Source organism: Electrona antarctica, assembly GCF_951216825.1.
Source record: "Electrona antarctica genome assembly, chromosome: 8".
Lineage (NCBI taxonomy): Eukaryota > Metazoa > Chordata > Actinopteri > Myctophiformes > Myctophidae > Electrona > Electrona antarctica.
The window spans coordinates 43267102-43289831 of record NC_136789.1 but is presented as its reverse complement, the minus strand read 5'-3'; the positions used below and the strand labels follow the sequence as shown (position 1 = coordinate 43289831).

The following is a 22730-nucleotide window of genomic DNA, read 5'->3' as shown; positions in this document are numbered from 1 at the left end:
CTTTTGCGCACCTTATTATCGAGAGGCGACAGGCACATTGGTGGAGCAGACGGAACAAGATAAGGAGAAAACCAGCAGATTATACTTTTCTATTTAAATGCAACGTTTTTTGTCAAAGACCTTCCTCTGGCATTTCTAGATGGTCTTTGACCAAAACGTGTCTGGGGTTTTTCCTCCTCATCATGTTGAGTCTGTATTTTGTGAAATAAATGTGTTGACTAGTTGGAAATGTATGAAATCTACTGACAGTAGCTATCATCTCAAATTGTGTGTGTATCTGAGGGAGAGAGAAAGAGAGGGAGAGACAAAAGGAAAAAAGTGAATGAGTGACAGAAAGGGAGAGAGAGTGAAATTATGCTAGTGAGTTCTGTAACTGCAGAATGATCTTTTTTTCATAACTTGCTCTGAATGCTCTGGAAAAATTGCCTTTATGTCATTCAGCAGAGTAAAATGCTTCAGTACTACTACTGGAGATTATGTGACTGTGGTCTGCTACATTGTCAGGCCATCTTGGGTCAATGAACTAAATGTGTATAGGCAACCACTGTACAGTCTACCAACATCCAAGATTATTTAAAATGTAAGTGTATTCAGTTATACGTTTTCTTTCACATTATTTTATCGAACATTCATAGCCTATTCTAAAACACGCAAAGAAACAATCTTCAAAAAATCCAACAATGTTATTTTTGTAATCATTAATGAGCATCGCGCCTGTCACAGACATAAGCAGAGCAAGTTCAGTCAGAAAACTCGGTGCCGTTGTCGGCGGCAGTTCATTGGGCCGCCTCATGTTCTCATTCACATGATTCATTCATCCAATCACACACTCATTTCATCTTCATACCGGCTATTTGAACTGGAGGTTTTGCACTGCTCATCCCTGCCTGCTTGCTGCTGCACACTGATACTGCTGTGCTACTGTCTGCTTAAACTGTTACTGCTCACCCTCCTGAGCCTCCTCCACCTCAGCTACCATCTGTTGTTTTGGATCTACCGTTTAGGGACGGGGGATTCTGAGTCCCTATGGTTGGGACCGATGCACTTTATCAGAGTACCGAAAAGCAGATCTGATTAATCGCCAAACCATAATAAATATATTGCTCATTTTATATTCAATAAATATATATTCTATCCATTCATGAGTTGTCCTGACTTAATAATAATAATAATAATAATAATAATTATTATTATTATTATTATTATTATTATTATTATTATTATTATTATTATTATTATTATTATTCCATACTTCTAAAGGAAAATGGATTCAAGTCTGAGGCCTGAAGTCTCCACTCTACCGTGAGTTGTGACTGCGTCAGAGATTGGACTGGGATCACTCAGGCCGTAGGCGTTGGCAGCTCGTATCAGAAACAGGTAGGAGGCTCCGGGCTTCAGGTTCTTCAGCACAAAGCTCTGTGTCCTCACGTGGTCTGCCAGAGTCAGCCAGCTGCTGCCTGCCGCATGACTGGAGAGAGAGAGAAAGGTTTATACGGTAATGCCATGCGTCCATGTATAGCATTGGGTATGAGTATGCAGGCTCAAGCAGGAGTCATCGATATAACTCTGATAGTGTACAAATGGAACCAAATGGTAGTGTTGTAGTCGAGTCCACCTAAAGCAAGTCCAAGTCAAGACAAAGTCAGAGTGTGGACTGAGACCAACGCGAGACCGAGACCAGATTTATTTTTCCTCATTTGATAGGTACAGAAAACACTGCGAGATCAGGCAGGCACGTCAGCTACACTCCATTACTTAACAAGATAGCTGTCTATAAGTGCCAGACAGCTCTCTTATAATGTTAATGTGAATGGGCTCCTCATAATATGGGTAAAATACATTTATTTAATTGCATTGTAGTGACTCGTGACTCGAGTGGACTCGGTGGGGGAGGTGGTCCCGAGTTCCTTGGTCCGACACAGTCAAGTTCAAGTCAAATTAAGGGCGAGACCGAGACGAGACTGAGTAAATTAAAATGTGGACTTGAGACGAGTGAAGGACTCAAGACGAGTCAAGGACTCGAGTACTACAACCATTCCATTTCCATTTGAACACTCTCAGAGTTACAGACTTGTTATGGTCATTCACCCTAGAATGTCGCCCACCCTAGAGTCGGGTTCTGCTTGACATTTCGTCCAGCTAAAGGGGAGTGTTTCATTAGCACTGTCGCAAAATTGCCTGCTGAGGGTGGTATCTGTCGGTTCTATGCTCTACATGTAACGTGTCTTGAGACAACTTGTTGTGAATTGACACTGTAATACAATTGAATTGAAGCCGGCATGGTGATGATGACCGCTGGGTATGACCAGTCTGAGGCAAAAACAAATACCATAGCCACAAAATTGTTGTTTCTTCCATAGATAAAAAAACAAATAGATGCCTCATTGGTTCATTGGAGCGATGTGTCTCCAATGAAGGTGGAAGTCAAGCGGAAGTGCTCTCTGCGTCGCTGCCACTCAAGCGACTACTGACCAATCACAGCGTGTATTTTCCGGGACTTATCAATTAATTCCAAGGGAGTTTTATTGGCATGAGAAAACAAACCTTTACATTGCCTCTGATTGGCCGACCGAACGTCCCCTTCTGTGACACACGCGGAAGCTTGGTAAGCTTATGCTTCCGCTATGCTTCGCAAGGAATCTGGGGAAAGCGTGCCTCCATGTTGTCTGCAAGAGAGACACACGGCCCAGAGGCGAAGGAGGCGTCTACCTTTTTATGTCTATGGTTTCTTCCCCATTCGTCTTACCTGAAGGCCTCGATGACGTAGGCGGTGGGCGTGGCCCCAGCGTTGGGGTTGGACTTCCAGGACAGTGAGACGGAGGTGCGACTGATGTCCGTCACCTCGGGTTTGGACGGTGCACTGGGTATCAGGTTAGGGTCAGTGGGGCGGCTTCCTTGAACCACCACTCCAGACTCTGCCACACACAAACAGTGTGCATCACAAATGGTGGTAGTGCAGATGCACTCACCGTGACGTGCATTCATGTAATGTCAGCAGTGGTGGAAAAAGTACTCACATTTTGTACTTGAGTAAAAAGTATCAATACTGCAATGTAGACATACTCTGTCACAAGTCTGTAATTTCAAGATTGACAAGTACAAAAGTACTGGCATCAAAATGTAAGGTACGCATTATGCAGAACGTTTTCAAATGTATAAAATGCATACAAATATTTTGTGTGCATTGTGAGCTTGTAGATCAGCTATTTTATGGCCGAAATGTATATAGGGTGGAAGTGGTTGTTTTGTGATAATAAAAATGTACAAAGTAACTAGTAACTGAGGTTGGCAAATAATTGTAGTGTAGTAACAGTACAATATTTGCCTCTGAGATGTAGTGGAGTAGAAGTAATTAAAAGTACTGAAAACTGGAAATACTCAAATAAAGCAAAATAACCTCAAAATTGTACTTAAGTACAGTACTTGAGTAAAGGTACTTGGTTACTTTCCACCACTGCTTTGCCGCGGCGCCACCTCTCCAACCTACCTGTCACCTCTATGTAGGCGGTCCACGACGCCTCGCCACTAGAGCTGGAGGCTACACACGTGTAGAAACCTGTGTCACCCAGCTGATAAAACACAAAGGGAAATGGTGGAAATCCAAATCTACAAAGTAACTAGTAACTAAAGCTGTCAAATAAATGTAGTGGAGTACAATACAAAGTACAACATTTGGATCTGAGATGTAGTGGAGTAGAAGTAAAAGTATTTGATATTGGAAATACTCAAGTAAAGAACAAAAACCTCAAAAGTGTACTTAAGTAAATGAACTTCACCACTGCTTACAGTCACTGTAGTGCACAGCCTACCTTGGTGGAATGAATCTCCAGCGAGCCTGTGTCTAAAAAGGCCATGCGAGAGTCTGTTGGAGACAGTCCCACTCCGTCCTTCCTCCACTGGACTGTGGGCGCCGGGCTGCCTGACACCCGGCAGTGGAGGGACACTGTGCTCTCCACAGGTGCTGTCTGGTTACTGGGACCCTGTCGAATCACTGGGGGAGGAAGGTCTGGCACCAGACCTGGGGGGGGGAGAAATGTGGGAAAATTGAGAAAATACAATAGACAACAGCATTCAGATGTTATCGTTATAATAAGGGCCAAATGTATAGAGAAATAAAGCGGTAAAAAAACAAAGGCCAAGAGATGGGAGAAAATGAAAAAACTAAAGGCAGGCCGAAAAAGGGCAGATAAGATGTGGAAAGATATGGAGGCGTAAATTGGCAAAAAAGAGCAGTACAATAACTGGTAGGTACTGGGGCCGGTCGGAGGAAATAGAAATCAACTTTGCGCCTCCAAGCAAGAGAAAAGCAACTAATCATTGAGTGGAGAGGCAACGGCAGGAGCAGTTTTCCAATCACAACAGTCAAGCCCAACTAATAACAAATCCCATTTAGATAGCAGAGGTCTCTCACTCTTCCACTTCACAACCATGTGGTTTGTGGATAAAGGAGAGAGAGAGAGAGAGAGAGAGAGAGAGAGAGAGAGAGAGAGAGAGAGAATGATAATGGAAAAAGTCCTTGCAAAGGTGCCAGGGGGTAATGTGGGTAAGTTATTTCCATACAAATCCCCACTCAACAGTGAGGGAGCGGAGAGGGTATAGAGGTCAAGAGAGACAGGGGGAGAGACATCAGAAGAGAACAGGGAGAGAGAGAGCATGACAGACAGACAGACAGACAGACAGACAGACAGACAGACAGACAGACAGACAGACAGACAGACAGACAGACAGACAGACAGACAGACAGACAGACAGACAGACAGACAGACAGACAGACAGACAGACAGGGGGAGAGACAGACAGGGGGAGAGACAGACAGACAGACAGACAGACAGGGGGAGAGACAGACAGACAGACAGACAGGGGGGGAGACAGACAGGGGGAGAGACAGACAGGGGGAGAGACAGACAGGGGGAGAGACAGACAGGGGGAGAGACAGACAGGGGGAGAGACAGACAGACAGACAGACAGGGGGAGAGACAGACAGGGGGAGAGACAGGGGGAGAGACAGACAGACGGACGGACGGACGGACGGACGGACGGACGGACGGACGGACGGACGGACGGACGGACGGACGGACGGACGGACGGACAGACAGACAGACAGGGGGAGAGACAGACAGACAGACAGGGGGGGAGACAGACAGGGGGAGAGAGAGACAGACAGGGAGAGAGACAGCCAGACAGGGGGAGAGACAGACAGACAGGGGGAGAGACAGACAGACAGACAGGGGGAGAGACAGACAGACAGACAGGGGGAGAGACAGACAGACAGGGGGAGAGACAGACAGACAGACAGGGGGAGAGACAGACAGACAGGGGGAGAGACAGACAGACAGGGGGAGAGACAGACAGGGGGAGAGACAGACAGACAGGGGGAGAGACAGACAGACGGACAGACAGACAGACAGACAGACAGACAGACAGACAGACAGACAGACAGACAGACAGACAGACAGACAGACAGACAGACAGACAGACAGACAGACAGACAGACAGACAGACAGACAGACAGACAGACAGACAGACAGACAGGGGTAGAGACAGGGGGAGAGACAGACAGACAGACAGACAGACAGACAGGGGGAGAGACAGACAGGGGGAGAGAGAGACAGACAGGGGGAGAGACAGGGGGAGACAGGCAGACAGGGGGGGAGACAGACAGGGGGAGAGAGAGACAGATAGTAGTGAGGAACGCTGCCTGCATAGATTAAATCAAACATGCTCCAGCCTTGTTTCATTTCCATTACATGTAATCGAGTGCACGTTAAGTGACTGACTCTCACTTCTCAACTCCGGTTGCCGTGGCAACCAGAGCTGGTGGTGTGGTTGTGTGTGAAAAGGTGGCTGTGAAAAGCATTGCCCATTTGAGCAGATGATTATTCATTACAATTAATACGGCTACACAGACAGAGGCGACCCACAGATAAAGTGACTGTCTGTACTAGCCTCTGGCAATTATGTTAATTAACTTAATATATGTACACAGTACACACTACACACACTCCCATTGCCTAGCAGGTACTACTCGCCCTCACACAGGTGGCTTTATCGGGACCCAGCGGACTTCACTGGCGGTATGTAATTACTGGGCTGAGCCTCGCAGCTAGATTCAACATTTCACTTCCCTCTTTAACAATAGATGCAATTAACGCAGAAACCAGGGTCACTGCAGTCAGCCAGTCAGAATGAACATCCCTCGGGCACTTTTAGCTACACAAATCCACATGGTCTTTTGATTCCGTTACCCTATGCCTTCACACACCTGGCTTGTTCGGCCAAACACAATGGGAGCTCAGCGGGATACGGCATGCACGCAGCATGCTAGAAGGTTTCACCTGTGTGCTTCTAGACCTAGAGGACAAAAATAGATGGCCAGCAGTGTTCCTATTTCCCATACGTTGTGTCCTCTAACTAGGTGTGCTGTGGGGTTTCAGAGTGCACAGTGACCGCAGGGACAAAGCACATCATGTGGGTTCATTCCCTGGGAGTATCTACGTTTTAAGCAAAAGGATGCACAGCACACCGGTCCTCCACCGGTGAGGTGCCAGCCAACGGGAAAGTTAATACGGAGTGAAAAGAGAAGTATAGCCGCACAGCACACTCATAGCTGCCAATGCATACGTTTTAATGAGGACACAGAGACACCAACGTTTCGGACAGATAATACTGCCTTCTTCAGGGTGAGGGAGAGTGTGCGGCTATACATTGTATTCACTCAGTATCTACGTTTTGGCATGAATTCTATAGCATAATATATTCTCTATACATAACACAAGGCACACTGAAATATACATTCTTGTAGTATACAGACAGAATGCATTACACACATACTGTAGGTATATTCCCACTGAGCATTTTACAGGCTAGACGTCTAAAATACATCTAAATGGCCATCTAAAAATGGTGTAAAAATGTTTTGTTTTTTTTGTGATCTAGGGTTAGATTAGACGTTGAATAGTTTCAACAGATATGGACGTTTAAAAAAATCAATGTCTAAGCTAAGCCTAGACCGCAAAACAAACTTTCATTTTTAGACCTGTTATAGCCCATTTTTAGACCTGTTATAGCCCATTTTTAGACCTGTTATAGCCCATTTTTAGACCTGTTATAGCCCATTTCTAGACCTGTTATAGCCCATTTCTAGACCTGTTATAGCCCATTTTTAGACCTGTTATAGCCCATTTTTAGACCTGTTATAGCCCATTTTTAGACCTGTTATAGCCCATTTTTAGACCTGTTATAGCCCATTTTTAGACGGACGTCTAATAGCTGACAATTGCTCAGTGGGTTGTATGCATATTCCATAGTCCCGTGTACTGTACTACTGTATGTAACGTTGTAAATTGGGGGGGGGTGCTTTTAAGAGGGGAGAGAGAGGCAAATAAACACTCGAAGGCACTCGGTAGTCACCATGGGAACGGAGGGTTTTGAGCCCAAAATGCCCGCCGCAGCTGGGGAGGTTTCCTGAAATCATTCCATTGGCTATTAGTAACCAAGGCCAACACACCCATACATACAGCAGCACTGAAGCATAAAAGACGCAGCACTTTGCCATCTAGTTACAACCAAGGCCAGCTCGTCTGTCAACAAAGGAGAAGCCAGTCTAATGTCACCCAGTCTGAACACAAAACACTGAAGGTGGAGGAAATGCAAGGAATAATAGAAAAGGTCCTTCCCCTTGGTTACACTCACTGTCTGTGACCTCCAGCAGGGCTTTGGTGATGACGCTGCCAGCCACGTTCAGGGCCTGGCAGCTGTAGTAGCCGGCGTCCGAGTGCTGGGAGTCTGTGATGGTCAGGCCGCCTTTCTGCGACACGGACAGGCGGCTGAACGGGTCAAGGGGCAGAGAGGAGAACAGGAGACTCTGCGCAGGAGAAAGAAGAGAGAGAGAACGCAAGATGAACGCAAAGGGAAGGCAGGCATGCGATTGCAATTGGAAGCAGTGGCGCTCTATGAGGTGGAGTGTTTGGTCGTTAGACATACCTACAGTCTTAGGTTAGGTTTTGGGTAGGGTGTCTGACTCATGACTCATGAGTCAGACACCCTACCCAAAACCCTAACCTAACCTTAAGCGCACGCGGACGCCATGGGTGATTTCTAACCTGCCACGGGTTCGTTTTAACCCGCGGCACATGTCGGGAGACACGGGTGATTTTTAACCGGCAGCGCATGCCTGGAGCGAAGGTGTTGTCGGACTAATGACTGTAGGACTGTTGGTGTATGTCTAACCAACATATGCACTCCGTGATAACGTGCACACACAGCTCAACATGGACTCACAGTATTTTAATTGCACAAAAGACTGTGATATTCTTCCTAATGTTTATTAGTGTGGTTGCCTATAATAGGCAAGCAGTCTATTGTGTAAATGTGTAAATCGCCCAATAACTCTATTCTCCGCTCCGATTGGCCAGCGATTCGGAACTCTTCCCAAGGCTTTTGTGCGCTTTATGCCCTCATCTGATTGGACAGTACACGGTGACATACCCAACTCTGTGAAACCCTTGTCATACTTTTGCCTATAATAGTGTGGTTCCCTATAGAGATAGGTGCAATCCTGCAGAATTGCATCTTTCTAGTCTCTTTCTTTTTTGCATGCACCTTACAGTACTGTATGTACATTTGATATTGTTCTTAGGATTATATCTATTCTTATGAAAACAAAAAATGTGTACGGAAAAATATTTCACCCACTCTTGTACATCTGCAAACTTTCTGATGTGACGATCTAGTTGAAGTACAAGGACTACAGGGCTGCAGCAACGTGACATTGCAGAACATACGCTGCACTCACAGCGTAGAGGTTGAGTAGCGGTGAGCAGCCAAAGTGCTGCAGCACCACAAGTGGTTGTGATAAATGGAATATAAGCTCAAAACGGTTGTGGCTATACTGGGCACACGTTATTGTCAAGGTAATGCATGGCATGACAGTCCAGGGTTATAGATGCTGAGGATATATATATATATATATACATATATATTTCTAGACACTATGATTTATTTACTCATTTTGGAGCATACTATAACCAATCAGCATGTGAGTCATGTTAATGTCAATCATATAATGTTGCAAAACTGTTCATTACAAAGCATGAATGAAATAAAAAATATAAATGAGTATAAAGTTACAATTGACAAAAATAAATAAAAATACAAATAATTATATATGTATATATATATATATATATATATATATATATATATGAGAGCTCCAAGCTTTGGAAAATTCCATTTTCTATGATATATCCTTACGATACCTCAAACTATCCATTTCATACGTTTCTGGAATATATGATATATAGTATATATAGGCTATTATTATGGCACACCTTTCAATAATTGAATATTTAAACCCTAAGCATGTAATAATGTATGACTTTGGACCTGGGTTCGTTATAAAAACCCTCTCTGCATGGGGGGAACATCATCATTGTCGCACCGATGACCTTTAAGCAGGGGCTGCATGCTGCATGGTGATTTATTACGATGAAGGACCAGGAGTATATAGCTCACCTGACTGCCCTCTTTCTGCCAGAAGATAGCGGGCTGGGGGTTCCCGGTAGCCTCGCACTGGAAGGTGACCCTCCTTCCCACCGCCACCACTTGGTTCCTGGGGCGCATGGCAAACACTGGAGGCACTGCAAAGAGACACAGACCTTATAGCATCTTGGCCGACCTTGACGAGAGTGTTCCACCATCCCCAGCTTTACTGCGGAACTCTAAACGGTATCTATGAGCCCACTACAATTACAATCACATAGAGCACCCAAGTCTGACGTCAATATTGCTAGAGGGCGATAGAGGGTTTGTGTAGTTTTTTTATTTGTATTATATTCCCCATAGGGGGATTTTAGATCGACTCATATAAGTTTGAAGTTTGAAAAATAAACATACCATCACTCATAATGGATATGAAGAATCAACTGACGCTAATGTTACTGCTGCCGAATTAGTTACATTTTCGCTAGAAACAGACTGTATCAAATATATGATAATATCACCGGGACAGTTTGTCTATTTTTGGACCACAATTCTTATATGAGACGATTTTAAGATGACCCCATAGAGAAAAACCTCCGCAAACCAGGGGATGAGCGAGTGACGTCAGGACTTCGGCGCTCTATTGCATAAACAGAAAGATATAATCAAGTGTTTACCTTTAGTGTTAAACCATACTGTACATGACAAATGACATACTGTATTGTTAGATGGAAATACAGTGCAGATATGACAGGTACTCGTGATTTCCTGTGGCTGTCGGATGGTGGGGTGAGGAACAGATGACAACTTACCAGTGATAACTACAAGGGAAGAGACACAAAACAGAGCAGCAGCATAAGTCATGGAAGTTTAATACCGGGATGGGCAAATGCAGTAATACTTTGAACATGCAATATGACATTAAATGGGTGAGATCAGATTGGCAAGCAAGATAAACAAGTAGACAGACATAAAGACGACAATCAGTGACAGGGAATGGAAGCAGAGGAGTCTGTTGTATATGTCTGAGACAGATGTAATCTGTTTAATGACTGGTGGTGTGCGGCCCGCAAGTCATGCACGCTTGCACTGTACAATATCCAGAGAATAAAAGCACTATATAAATGCACCGTTTACCATCAGAATCGTCCTCACTAAAGAGTCTGCCAAGTTCCAAACCTTATACCACTACCCAGCTCCAAGCCCAAGTCATCTATACAGCAGTGGTTTCCAAACCGTTTAGCCTGTGACCCAAAAGAGAAATTTGATGTCTCCCTGGGACACTAGTGAAAATAGCAGATATACAAGCACACAATGCGTCGCTTCGTGCCACGTTGCGAGCTTGTAGATCGGCTATTTTCACTACTTCTTAAACATTTAGTTTTCTAATTTATGGAATTTCTTCGATTTTTCTTTGATTTTTTTTTCATGAAACTACTGAAAAAAACATAGCGTTTTATTTTTAAATCATGAAAATATTTGCTTTTTTGGAAATGATTTTTGAAAATGTAGGAAACAAAAGATAAACATAAACATCCGACCGCGACCGACAAATGGGTCCCGACCCAATGTTTGGGACCCAGTGATCTACAGGTCTAACAACTGCAGCTCCCTCCTTGCTGCCGGCGCCATCATCGCTCAAAACACTACAACTCATCCAAAATGGTGCAGCAAGCCTGGTCTTTGACCTGCCTAAATTTTCACATTTATCCCCCTTCTGCATTCCCTTCGCTGGCTGCCAGTTGCTAGCCGGGTAAACCCCTCCCCCTTGCTAGACTGAATGAAATGTTTTCAAGAGGGAGGGGTTTACCAGGCTAGCCATGCAGTTGCTGCCCACATCCAATTCGAAACACTGATGATGACCTACAATGCAATCAATTGCGTGGCAGTTAGTGCGTGTGAATGGGTGAATGTAATGCACAATCTATGTAAAAGAGCCTTGGATAAACGCGCTATATAAATGCACCATTTACCATTTACCAGTTAGTCCGCTACATCAGAAAGGACGCATACAAAAGCAAATCTATTTATACCATTATGGATAAAGAAAGAAAGAAAGAAAGAAAGAAAGAAAGAAAGAAAGAAAGAAAGAAAGAAAGAAAGAAAGAAAGAAAGAAAGAAAAAAAGAAAGAAAGAAAGAAAGAAAGAAAGAAAGAAAGAAATAACTCTGTTGGGTCATATTTTTTTTCTTCATTTTTCTTCCGCACTCTCTTGAGTAGTTTCTTATGAACATTATATGAACAACATATTTTGAGCAAACACACAGCAGCAGTCTACCTAGAGAAACGCGTCTGTTTCGGCACAGAGTTTGAAGTTCATAAGAAAGTTCATAAGAGAGAGTGTGGATATTCCTTTCTCTTCAAGAATCTGCACCTAGCCATTGTAAGAGACTATACTCAAGAGAGTGTGTATATTCCTTTCTCTGTCTATCTTCAAGGATCTGCACCCAGCCATTGTAAGAGACTATCTCCTTAAGAGTCCCCCCCCCCCCCTGAGTTGAGCGTGCCTTCTCCAACCGGTTTTCGATCCAGTGGGAGAGTTGTCCTGATACTTAGGCTTCCCATCTGATCAACCACAGTCTTATGCAATGATTTCCATTGGCCTAATATCAAGCATCTGGAGCACAACACAGGGCTCCGTCATTTGTATGTGCATGTTATTTTCCATGTGCACGTTACTTTCACGTTTCTTGTTAACCTAGCCTAGTTTAATTCAATGTATATAGAGTTGTATATGGGAATAATACATAGAATACTGTACTGTATATTGACAGTCATACATAAACTGGACTTACAGGACCTTGTTATACATTCAATTCAGCGATGTCACTTGCTCATGCATGCACAGAGGCATGCATGCACGCATGTGCGCACACAGTGTGTCGATTAGACATCCATGCTGATGACCCCTGACATGGATAGTCTGTTTTACTGAGGTAACTAAAGCCCTGGGGAATAAATCCAGTTGTCAAGTTTACATTTTAATTTGTTTTGCATGAGATTTATATGGTATGTACTTGTGTCTGTCTGTCTGTCTATGTTGACATAAAGGTTGTGGTACAAGGCCCCAGCTGTGTGGAGCCCTATGAGGCCCATATCGGGACCTGTTGACTTGGAGGTGTGAAAAGCCTCACATGGGAGTGTTGGCTTGAGTTACACGGCCAAGCCGGCCCTGCGGCACAGTTTGGACAGACTTACGATCCCCCAGCGAGGACATAAACCTCACAGGGGGGGACTGGGGAAGGATGCAGTGTGGGTTCTATTACTGCTAAATGGGCTACATTAACTAACACACACTGAAAGATAGGAACCCCATCTTGGCGGCCATAAAGGAGAGGAATAGCGAGACACACTGGCTGGACAAGTGGCTTTTTGTCTGAAATAGAGCAGAGCTGGTAATTGCAGGATCTTACACAGCAACGTCCTCAGTGTTCATAGAGTGTCCCTTAAATTCACTTAGAGTATTTCAATGTGTTGTGTGAGAGTGCATTATAAATGTAAGGGGCTAAACGTCAGAAGAATATCATTAGTGTGTGCATTCCAGTAACAGAAGGTTATGGACGCTGTATACAGAAGGAGAACGTGCATATGAATAAATATGCTCAAGCGACAGCCTTCATTCATATAGAATTCAGTGCGGCTGGTTGGTTTAGGATTGAGGAGTGCATCATAATGCTTCAGAAAACATCCAAAATATGTTTTGTAATTTATTTGAGCTACAGATTATTATCTCTGCCAGCCCGCAGGACAAGGGCAGAGATGATTGTTTTTACCCATGTGTGTGCGTGAGTGTTTGTCCACAACTAATCTTGCTACTAGCACCAAAGTCTGACGTCAATATCACTAGAGGGCGCTAATTCCACGGCTTTGTGTATTTTTTTGTATTTGTATTATAATCCCCATAGGGGGATCTTAGATCGCCTCATATAAGAACTGTGTTTGAAAAATAAACAAATCAACGGAATCAACTGACTGCGAGAAAACGCTAATGTTACTGCTGCCGAATTAGTTACATTTTCGCTAGAAACAGACTGCATCAAATATGAGTGACTGACTGTCGTAAACAACACCTCCCCGACAATATCGCCGGGACAGTTTGCTTATTTTTTTACCACAATTTTTATATGAGACGATTTTAAGATGACCCAATGTTATTCTCCATAGAGAAATTACTTCCACAAATCAGGGAATGAGCGAGTGATGCGAGTGACTTTGGTGCTCTATACCAAGCAACATAGTATTTGTTGTGCAAACCGGCCAGCAGGACAAGGAACTCGAAATTCCCAAATATTTGTTCTCCAGGCTTTCTGATAATGTACGTGTCTACGACACTACTGGCCAATTGCGCACAAGCTGTCCGTCCAGTGTATGGGATCTATTATGCCTCATGCCTCATATTCAAGTTTATGAGATTGCTACGTCTGTCCGCATAGCCAAATACCGGTAGGCAGAGCAAGGAGAGAGAAAAAAAAAGAGTGAGAGAGAGAGAGGGGGGGGGGGGGGGGGGGGGGGGGGGTTGAATATTTAAATATATTCACATATTGCCTAGTGAAACAGGAGACATGCCTGGATGACCCAGGAGCTCATACAGGAATATTCAATAAGAATAAACAATGAATGAAACTGGAAGTGGAGACACAAATAAATTGGAATGGGAACACTATAAAATTGAAGGTGATAAATGGATATTCTCTCTTCATTGGCTGAAATTGGCAACCCACTTGAAAATGTATTTTCTGTTTACTGGAGCTTTAACTTTTGAACAAAAACACTTTTTGTTTTAACCCCCAAAAAATCACTTAAACTACCTTTAACTATGTCCCTATTATGGCCGCAGCTATGCTCTAACTAAACTGAAGGGGTGAAACACATATTTTTCATTACAGCTCATCTTTAAAGCCTGAGCATGTGTTCAAGAGAAGACTTTATATCAATAGTAAAACTACGGTAGTATATCAAACAGTAGGGCATTTCTGGGCTCGAATGGACTAGAGTGACGCTAGAGTTTGAAACCATGAGAAAGGAAAAATTCTCTCCCTCAATCCAGTTATCACAGAGATCTGCGTAATCAACTATCTGCTGAGATTATATTTCTGTCAGATGGTGGTGTTTGTTTGTTGTCATGCGTCATTTCCTCAAGGGCAGATATGTCCTCCCACACGTCTCTGTCTCTCTTCCCTCCCCCTTCTCGCCTGCTCGCTGTCTCCACGGGTGGTTTGCACGCGGGAGGCCAATAAAAGAGAGTAAAAATCGTTTTTGGCATCATTATATAGACAGCACTCTTTTCCTCTCCAATAAGACCAATGCTGTTACTCTTCTATCTATCTTTTCTGCCTGCACCATTGACAGCCTGAATTAACCCTCTGCTGCAACCTGTTTTTCCCAAGCATGCAAGAGGAGCACTTCGTAGCAAGTTTAGTTTTCATTTGTTTTTAAAGTGGGTTTGCTATAGTTTAGTATTAGTTGCAGTGTTCGGTTGTATTTATTGCAATATTTTTTACTTTAGTTTTTGTTATTTTGTTAACTACAGTATAATACCCTTGGTTCGTAGCTGGAGCGGTGTCATTTCCCAGCATGCGTTCAACTCTGCCATATCTTTAATTAAGACCTGCGATCCTCGCCGTCTGTGTTACCGGATGCTGTGTCGGACTGTGTGCGTGTGAGCGTGTGTGTGTGTGTGTGTGTGTGTGTGTGTGTGTGCGTGCGGTGTGTGCGCACGCGGTGTGTGTGTGTGTGTGTGTGTGTATGTGTGTGTGTGTGTGTGTGTGTGTGTGTGTGCACGCGTGAGTGCATGTGTGTGTGTGTGTGTGCGTCTGTGTGTGATGCGACGCTCATTTCCTGCCACTGATTTATGACCTAAAAGGGTGTCATTGTGGCAGGGAAACATCATCTGAATGGATCCACTTCCCGCGGTCCCACAAAATGCACGCTAGCTCTGCTCGGCTATAATCTGATCTGGAGAGCGTTTGCAAACAAACTTGTTACACAGTACGCTGCACCTCTCATTATCTACGGCTAAAGTAGAGCTAAAGCTTAAATTAGCTGCAGACCGTATATATAAAGTCACTCCGAGAGGGAAGAGCAAAGACAACGTATAATCCATTCTACTGCTCTGAGATTAGCAGCTAAATGCACAACTAAATGCACAAGAATTATAAAACTCCCAACCTGTGAGCCGGGGCGAATTTAATGATAATATAAGATTAATATTAATAATATTTTAAAGAATAAGACATTACTTCCGTAAAACCACCTTGATAATCGTGATATTGATACAAAACTAACTTAAATTATACTACTTTAGTCAAGTTTGTCTCCATTTATCTTAGCCGAAACACAATCGATAGATTGATCATCATTAACCCATTTTGGGCGGGAACCCCTTTTGGTGTTAGCATTATGTTATGCTTTAGCTATTTTTGAAAAATCGAAGAACGACTGACATAGAAACATAGCTTTTTCAGAAAACTGTCAGGATGTAGAAGACATTTTTAGAATCTGATCTCAGGTCAAAATGGGTTAAAAGAAACATGCTCTGACACATCCACCTGACCACTTAGCGCGGCAGCGAAAGCCATGTTCAAGGATTTTCAAGAGGGCCCCGCCGCTGATCCAGCAAAGTTTGGGAAACACTGTGCTAGATACAGTACTGTGCAACAACGAGGGGGTCAGAGCATCCCAAAGTTTGTGGGGGGAAAATAGTTCAATTCACAGGCAGGATTTGACTGTGTATGCTAGGAACAGAGTCATACTTAATCCATTAATACAGTGGTTTTCAACCCTTTTCATATCAAGGCCCATTATTTATTCAGTATTTGAGCCACGGACCACCATTTGATGATATTTAGCCTCGCAGACCCAAAACGAAGGGATATTTTTGTTATCGTTGGATAAAGTTTTTCCACAATTCCATGCTGTGTTGATGTTGGTACCATAGGAGAGACAACAGGTAAATGTTGATCAAAATATTGTGTAGACATCTTGTAAATTAAGTAATGCAGTAATTTAAGACTTGAGAGTGTAAAATGAAACCAAGACTCTCAAGAGTTAAAGATCTATAAGGGTCCATTTGGTTAACAACTTTCCACCATTTAGCATGGGGACCACCTGGACCCCCCTCAAGGACCACTGGTTGAAAAGCACTGCAGTAACAGAACAATAGATGCACAGAGAAAGGCCTGGAGGTGGCTGGATGTACTGACCGTGTACGGTGAGGGAGGCAGAGGATTCAGACCTGCCCACCATGTTCTCCACCACACACGTATAGGAGCCCTCGTCTGCCACAGACACTCTGCGCATGCGCAGGGTGTGGTTCCCCAAGATCTCATATCTGCAAGACAGAGAGAGAGAGAGAGAGAGAGAGAGAGAGAGAGAGAGACAGAATGTACAATATATTTAACTCTTTTATGTTTTATGTCTTTAATTTATTTGCTGTGTTTTATGTTCAACTGTAAAGCACTTCATAATTCTCTTTTTTAAATCTCATTATTATACATAATGTTATGGGGAAGGAGCGTTTTTTTTCTACAGTGAGTTATGGATTTGTGTGTGTGTGTGTGTGTGTGTGTGTGTGTGTGTGTGTGTGTGTGTGTGTGTGTGTGTGTGTGTGTGTGTGTGTGTGTGTGTGTGTACAGTAATCAGGGGTGCAGGGGGCATTTCATAACTGGGGGGACAGATCCTGGGGCCGACTTACACACGCAAAGTGTGGCTCGAAACATTTTCTGGATTTTCCGTGATTTCTTTTTTCGATCCGATATTTATATTTTTAAAGAGCACGTTAATGCCATATCACAAAAGTACAATATCTAATATCATGATATGGATATAATAGTGATACTAGGGATCACGTTTTTTTGCTCCCGATCCGATCATTTGAAAATGACGTGATCTGCCCGATTTCCGATCACATGATCGGATCGGGACAACCCAAGTGCTAAGGCTTTATTTTTATTTTTTAAAGATTTGTTTTCGGCTTTTTGCATTTACTGTATTAATAGTTATTAGTGAAGACAGAAAGTGGGAGAGAAGGGGAGAGACACGCAGCAAAGGTCGTCATGAACGGGACTCAAACACGCAGAGCCTATATGTGGCATGCGCCTCTAGGCCAGCGGGCGCCCCGTGCTAAGGCTGTCTTGCCGTACATTTTTTCTTCCCTACTGCTCCCATGGTGCAGTGCGTGCGTGCGTGCGTGCGTACGTAGTTGCGTACAGTGCGTGCATACAGTGTGTGCGTACAGTGCGTGTGAGCGTGCGTACAGTGCGTGCGTACAGTGCGTGCGTGCGTGAGTACAGAGTGTGTGTACAGTGCGTAGCGTGTGTGCGTGCGTACAGTGCGTGCGTACAGTGTGTACAGTGCGTGTGTGCGTGCGTACAGTGCGTGCGTACAGTGTGTACAGTGCGTGCATACAGTGCATGCGTGCGTACCTCCCCGTGGGCAGGTCAGAGTCTTCCTTCCTCCAGCGGACAGTGGGGACGGGGTCTCCTTTAACCACACAGTGGAACTCCACAGCGCCCTCTGCCTGCACCACCACGCTACTGGGCCTCTTCACGAAGCTGGGCCGCTCTGGAGGGGGGAGAGTATACAGCATATTATCATCATCACGTCCTCGTCTTCACCATCATCATCATCATCAGTATCAAAGTCATCCTCATGGGTGGTGTATTTAATCCCTTTAGTTAAACCCCTTTAATGAGATGGTGTGTGTGTGTGTGTGTGTGTGTGTGTGTGTGTGTGTGTGTGTGTGTGTGTGTGTGTGTGTGTGTGTGTGTGTGTGTGTGTGTGTGTGTGTATATTAAACCATTCCAGTAATGCCTCAATGTTGCGTTTCTGTCATAATTTGTGAGAAATGCCCTGAACTCCAGTGGTGACAGCACGTTCACAGATTCATACAAAGCTGTGCAAAGAACCAATTACTAGTCAAAATTGTTCCGTCAATCAGAAGCATGATTCTCTCTGCCTTTAGGTGATTCCACCATCCAGGCAATATGAATATAACATGATCATGCTGGGCTGCCACGGCCAGACCACCTGGTTTGTGGGGAAAACATGTCTGTGTGGTGATGGGAAGCAAAAGACAAAAGGAGTGGAGAGTGTTGGACGGGGAGCTTAGACATATAATAGGGTCTCCTGATGGGAAATGTCTGCACAAAAGGGCTGGTCGGTCACCACCATTGTTGCATAATCAGCCTAATTAATGGTTTACATGCAGCTGAGATAAAGACCTCACCTAGGGGAATATGGCGAGATAATCCGGCCTTGGCAGATCGACACTCATGGTGTGAAGGGATGGATATGAATAAATATCAACAAGCAAACCAACACACTGAACCACTGCCAACCGAAATGCAAGAATGCGATTCTCAACCTTATTTATTTCAAGGACCATCATTTTGACATGCATTAGGCCACTGTAGACCTCCATTTGATACGATTAGTAATCCAATTTGCACTGTCAATGTAAATCTGAGAGTGTACAAAATGTGTTTGTACATACTTGTACAGATCCGTAATGGATCCATTTAGTTCCCAACTACCAATCATTAAGCTGGGGAACCTCTGGAAACCGATCGGCTATTTTCACTACGTCTAAAAGATTTGTTCTCATTGGACTTTCTTCAATTTGTCTTTCATTTCTTCATGACATTACTGAAAAAGAATCCTTGGATTTTGTTATTAATGAAACATTTAGCTTTTTTGGGAGTGTTTTTTGAAAATGTTTTGAAATAATAATAATTAAAGCCAAATGTAGGAAACAAAAACTAACGGGACCCATAACAATGTGTCCGCGGTCAACAAATGGGCCCCGAGTCCCGACCCACTGTTTGGGGAACAGTGCGTTACAGGAAATTAGTTTTTACCTAGCACGGTGAGTTCGGCGATCTCGCTCTCCCTCTCGCCCACCATGTTGGTGCCGACGCAGATGTACTTCCCGGCGTCGCTCTTCCTGGTGTTGGTGATCATCAGCTTGCCACTGCGGATCTTAGACAAAGAAATAAATAGAAGATTGAAAGAGATGAGACGCACAGCGCACACACGGAGGTTGTCAGCTCAAACACGGCAGCCACAGTCATTATTATGTCTGACAGCAACAAGTCATCTCCCATTATTTTCCACTTTGGGGGAAAAAGGATGCCGGAAAAGTAATTTGATTCAACACTTTGCAGGGAAATTGAATGTTCCTCGTGTGTATAATCACCAGGTGTGTGTGTGTGTGTGTGTGTGTGTGTGTGTGTGTGTGTGTGTGTGTGTGTGTGTACTGTACATCTACTTATTATTATAGCGTATGCTAGCAAGCATACACGCGTGCGAGCATGTGGATCTCTGCCGATAGTCACTACTTTTGCCTGTCTCAGAGGAGAGGACTGGACGCGTACTTTGTGAAGCATTTATTATTATAAAGTAAATTGTGTGTCCTCGTTTGTGGAACCACACATGATTTGATGCCTTTCAGGACTGCAGCGAAGGTCGTTTTCCATTATGAAATGATATGATTCTTATCTGAAGCTGCACTGGCACGGAGCCCTAGAGAACAAAGACACGGGGTTCCTTTGAAGAGAGCCTCCTTAGATGTTCTGTCATGCATCAACACCATCAGCCTTCACTGAGATATCACCCACCACACACACACACACGCAGGCACGCAGGCAAGCATGCACACCGCACACACACACACACACACACACACACACATGCACGCACGCACGCACGCACACACACACACACACACACACGCACGCACGCACACACGCTTATCATACTGGGGGACAATGCATTAAGTTTATAAATCCATATCCCCACCCTTACCATGAACTTAACCGATTTAACCCTCATCCTAACCCTATCCTTAACTTTAACAGATACATGATACCTAACCACCTTAACTTCAACTTCAACTCCTTTGTTTTCACATCACAATAGGTGGAAAAGAATGGGTGAAAATATGTTGCCTATACAAGCTCCCAACACTTTGAGAAGAAGTCTCATAACAGGACAACAAATGCACATATAGTAAGGTGTGTGCACTGCAAATAAATAAATAAAAACCAGGATATCACAGCATATTGTGAAAGTACAGTAAGAGACATCACTAGAGCAGCAGGTACTCTACTTATATACATACAGTAAAGTGATATAGTGTAACAGCAATGTTATGTATTCAAAGGTAGGTATAACATACATAGTAGTCAGACATACAAGAACTGTGCTGTGCCGTGGAAAGTTCTGTTTTCTTTTCTCTCTCTTCCATACACTATGTCTCAGTTGCAGATTCTCAGAACCAAAGTTTTGCCCTGCTCATACCAGGAGGTAGCTGTTTTGGGAAGCCAGAACCTCAAAATGTTTGAAAAATATAGCAGATCTATAAGCTCACAATGTGTCGCATTGCAGCGTATAGTAGTCCAAAAGAGCCATTATGTCTCCAAGACTGACATGGCCAGTCAGTGGCCATAGCAGTATGGGCATACCAGGTGGATGGGCCTATCACGTACAGGTAGGTGTGAGCCAGGGCTGCTTAGTGGCCAGAAACTCAAGTCCATTATGCATGGATTAAAGTTGGATTAAAGATTAAAGTTCTCAGTCGCCACGACTGATTTCAGTCATTTGGATTCCATAGAAGCCAGCGTGTCTTCTGTGAAAACATGCTGCGCACCGAAAATAGCAGATCTACAAGCTCACAAGATGTTGTGAGCTTGTAGATTGGCTATTTAGTATTTTCTGTCATTAGTTATATTGAGATGAAAGAGTATTTGAAGTGATCAAACTAGCAATAGAATACAAGTTTAGATTGAAGCATCTTCTAGAAACATGAATGGTCTCAGAAATGTCATGGTTTCTTCAGATGGATGGCCCTAAAACATCATCATTGTATACCTTTTCAGTCTTGAGATTTCATTTTTGCTTTATTCCATGCTGTCTCCAAGACTAACATGGCAACAGAGCCCATTCAGCAGCCTGAAGGTTGACAGGTGGAAACTGTTCCATACTTCCATTGTCTTGTCGAGTGGTTTTTCATAGATAAGCATCGTTTGTCTATAGCCTGCCTCACGGCAGATTGCGGTGAGTGTCCTTGATGATCCACAACTTAAATAACTTTACAAAAAGAAACGCACAAATCCATTAAAAAGAGATAATGAAAATATGAATAACAACGATTTGTGTTCCAGACGGGTTGAAATATTTACTTTGGATCGAAACATCCACAAAAGTGCACTTCATATCTGAGCATGGCCGTTTGAGTCTCTATTTCAGCCCAACCAGACATTTCTCTAAGCATCCAGGGAGAATAGCATTACTCCATACTTCAAGGTCACACACGCACGTACGCACACACGTGCGTGCACAAAGTCGCACACACACACGCACACGCGCACGCACACACACACACACACACACACACACACACACACACACACACACACACACACACACACACACACACACACACACACACACACACACACACACACACACACACACACACACACACACACCAAGGAAGGAGGATGCATTCCGTTGTTTTTCATTGGTTTCAGATTTACCTCCCTGTACAGTCTGGTCTCTGGTGCTCCAGGATGGGAGTCCTATTACACAGCTACTTAACATGTGAAGTAATGATCACTTTTTTACAGCAATAAGTAGGGCAGATCTGCAGAGAAAAACCACAAAAAGCAAAACCATGCACATCTCCAGACCGCCGCAGCATGACGTTCTGCTCTGGATAGTGTAAGCAATGCCCAACCATGTGAAATGCCTTCCCTGAGGCAGCAACTTCAATCAAACTCACATGCTTGTGATTAAGTTCAACACTCACTTCTTTTTTTTTTTTGGTCACCTCAAACAAGGTTATTGGAAACTGTCTAACCGTATCCACCAAGCCATATACTCAACACTCTCACTACACATTCACCTTTTTAACCCGTTCAAGACTAGATTCTACAAAATGTCTTCTTCTTTTTTTGAATCCCACAATTTTGCAACCCATTTTTTCACCCAGTGTCAATTATCTAATGTAATTCCTGGGCGCTACACTTCCTCTGCCAACCTGGGGGGGCAGTGGACTGCCCTCATGCTTCCTTCTATGCATGAGGAGTCCAAGCTGCTTCTTTATAATGAATTGCATTTTTATAGCGCTTTTAAAGTGCTCAAAGCGCTTTACAATGGTTCATTCATTCATACATTGGGAGATAAAGTGGCGAACAGTCGACGCCAGCGTCCTCACTTCCCACATTCACACACCAATGGTGGCAAGCTTAC

General features: G+C 43.8%; 1 protein-coding gene across 3 annotated transcripts in view; it reads right to left on the bottom strand.

The window, feature by feature from the left end:
• Positions 1 to 22730, bottom strand: part of LOC306928396 (roundabout homolog 1-like) — a 177236-nt gene that overhangs the window by 37076 nt on the left and 117430 nt on the right. For all 3 annotated transcript variants that reach the window (XM_079508452.1, XM_079508454.1, XM_079508453.1), the window contains 9 exons: positions 19337 to 19457; positions 17903 to 18041; positions 16682 to 16809; positions 9514 to 9638; positions 7693 to 7864; positions 3810 to 4018; positions 3488 to 3569; positions 2747 to 2915; positions 1302 to 1468 (listed from right to left, as the gene is read on the bottom strand). In XM_079508452.1, the coding sequence (XP_079364578.1) occupies positions 1302 to 1468; positions 2747 to 2915; positions 3488 to 3569; positions 3810 to 4018; positions 7693 to 7864; positions 9514 to 9638; positions 16682 to 16809; positions 17903 to 18041; positions 19337 to 19457 (1312 nt within the window). The remainder of the gene's footprint in view (positions 1 to 1301; positions 1469 to 2746; positions 2916 to 3487; positions 3570 to 3809; positions 4019 to 7692; positions 7865 to 9513; positions 9639 to 16681; positions 16810 to 17902; positions 18042 to 19336; positions 19458 to 22730) is intronic.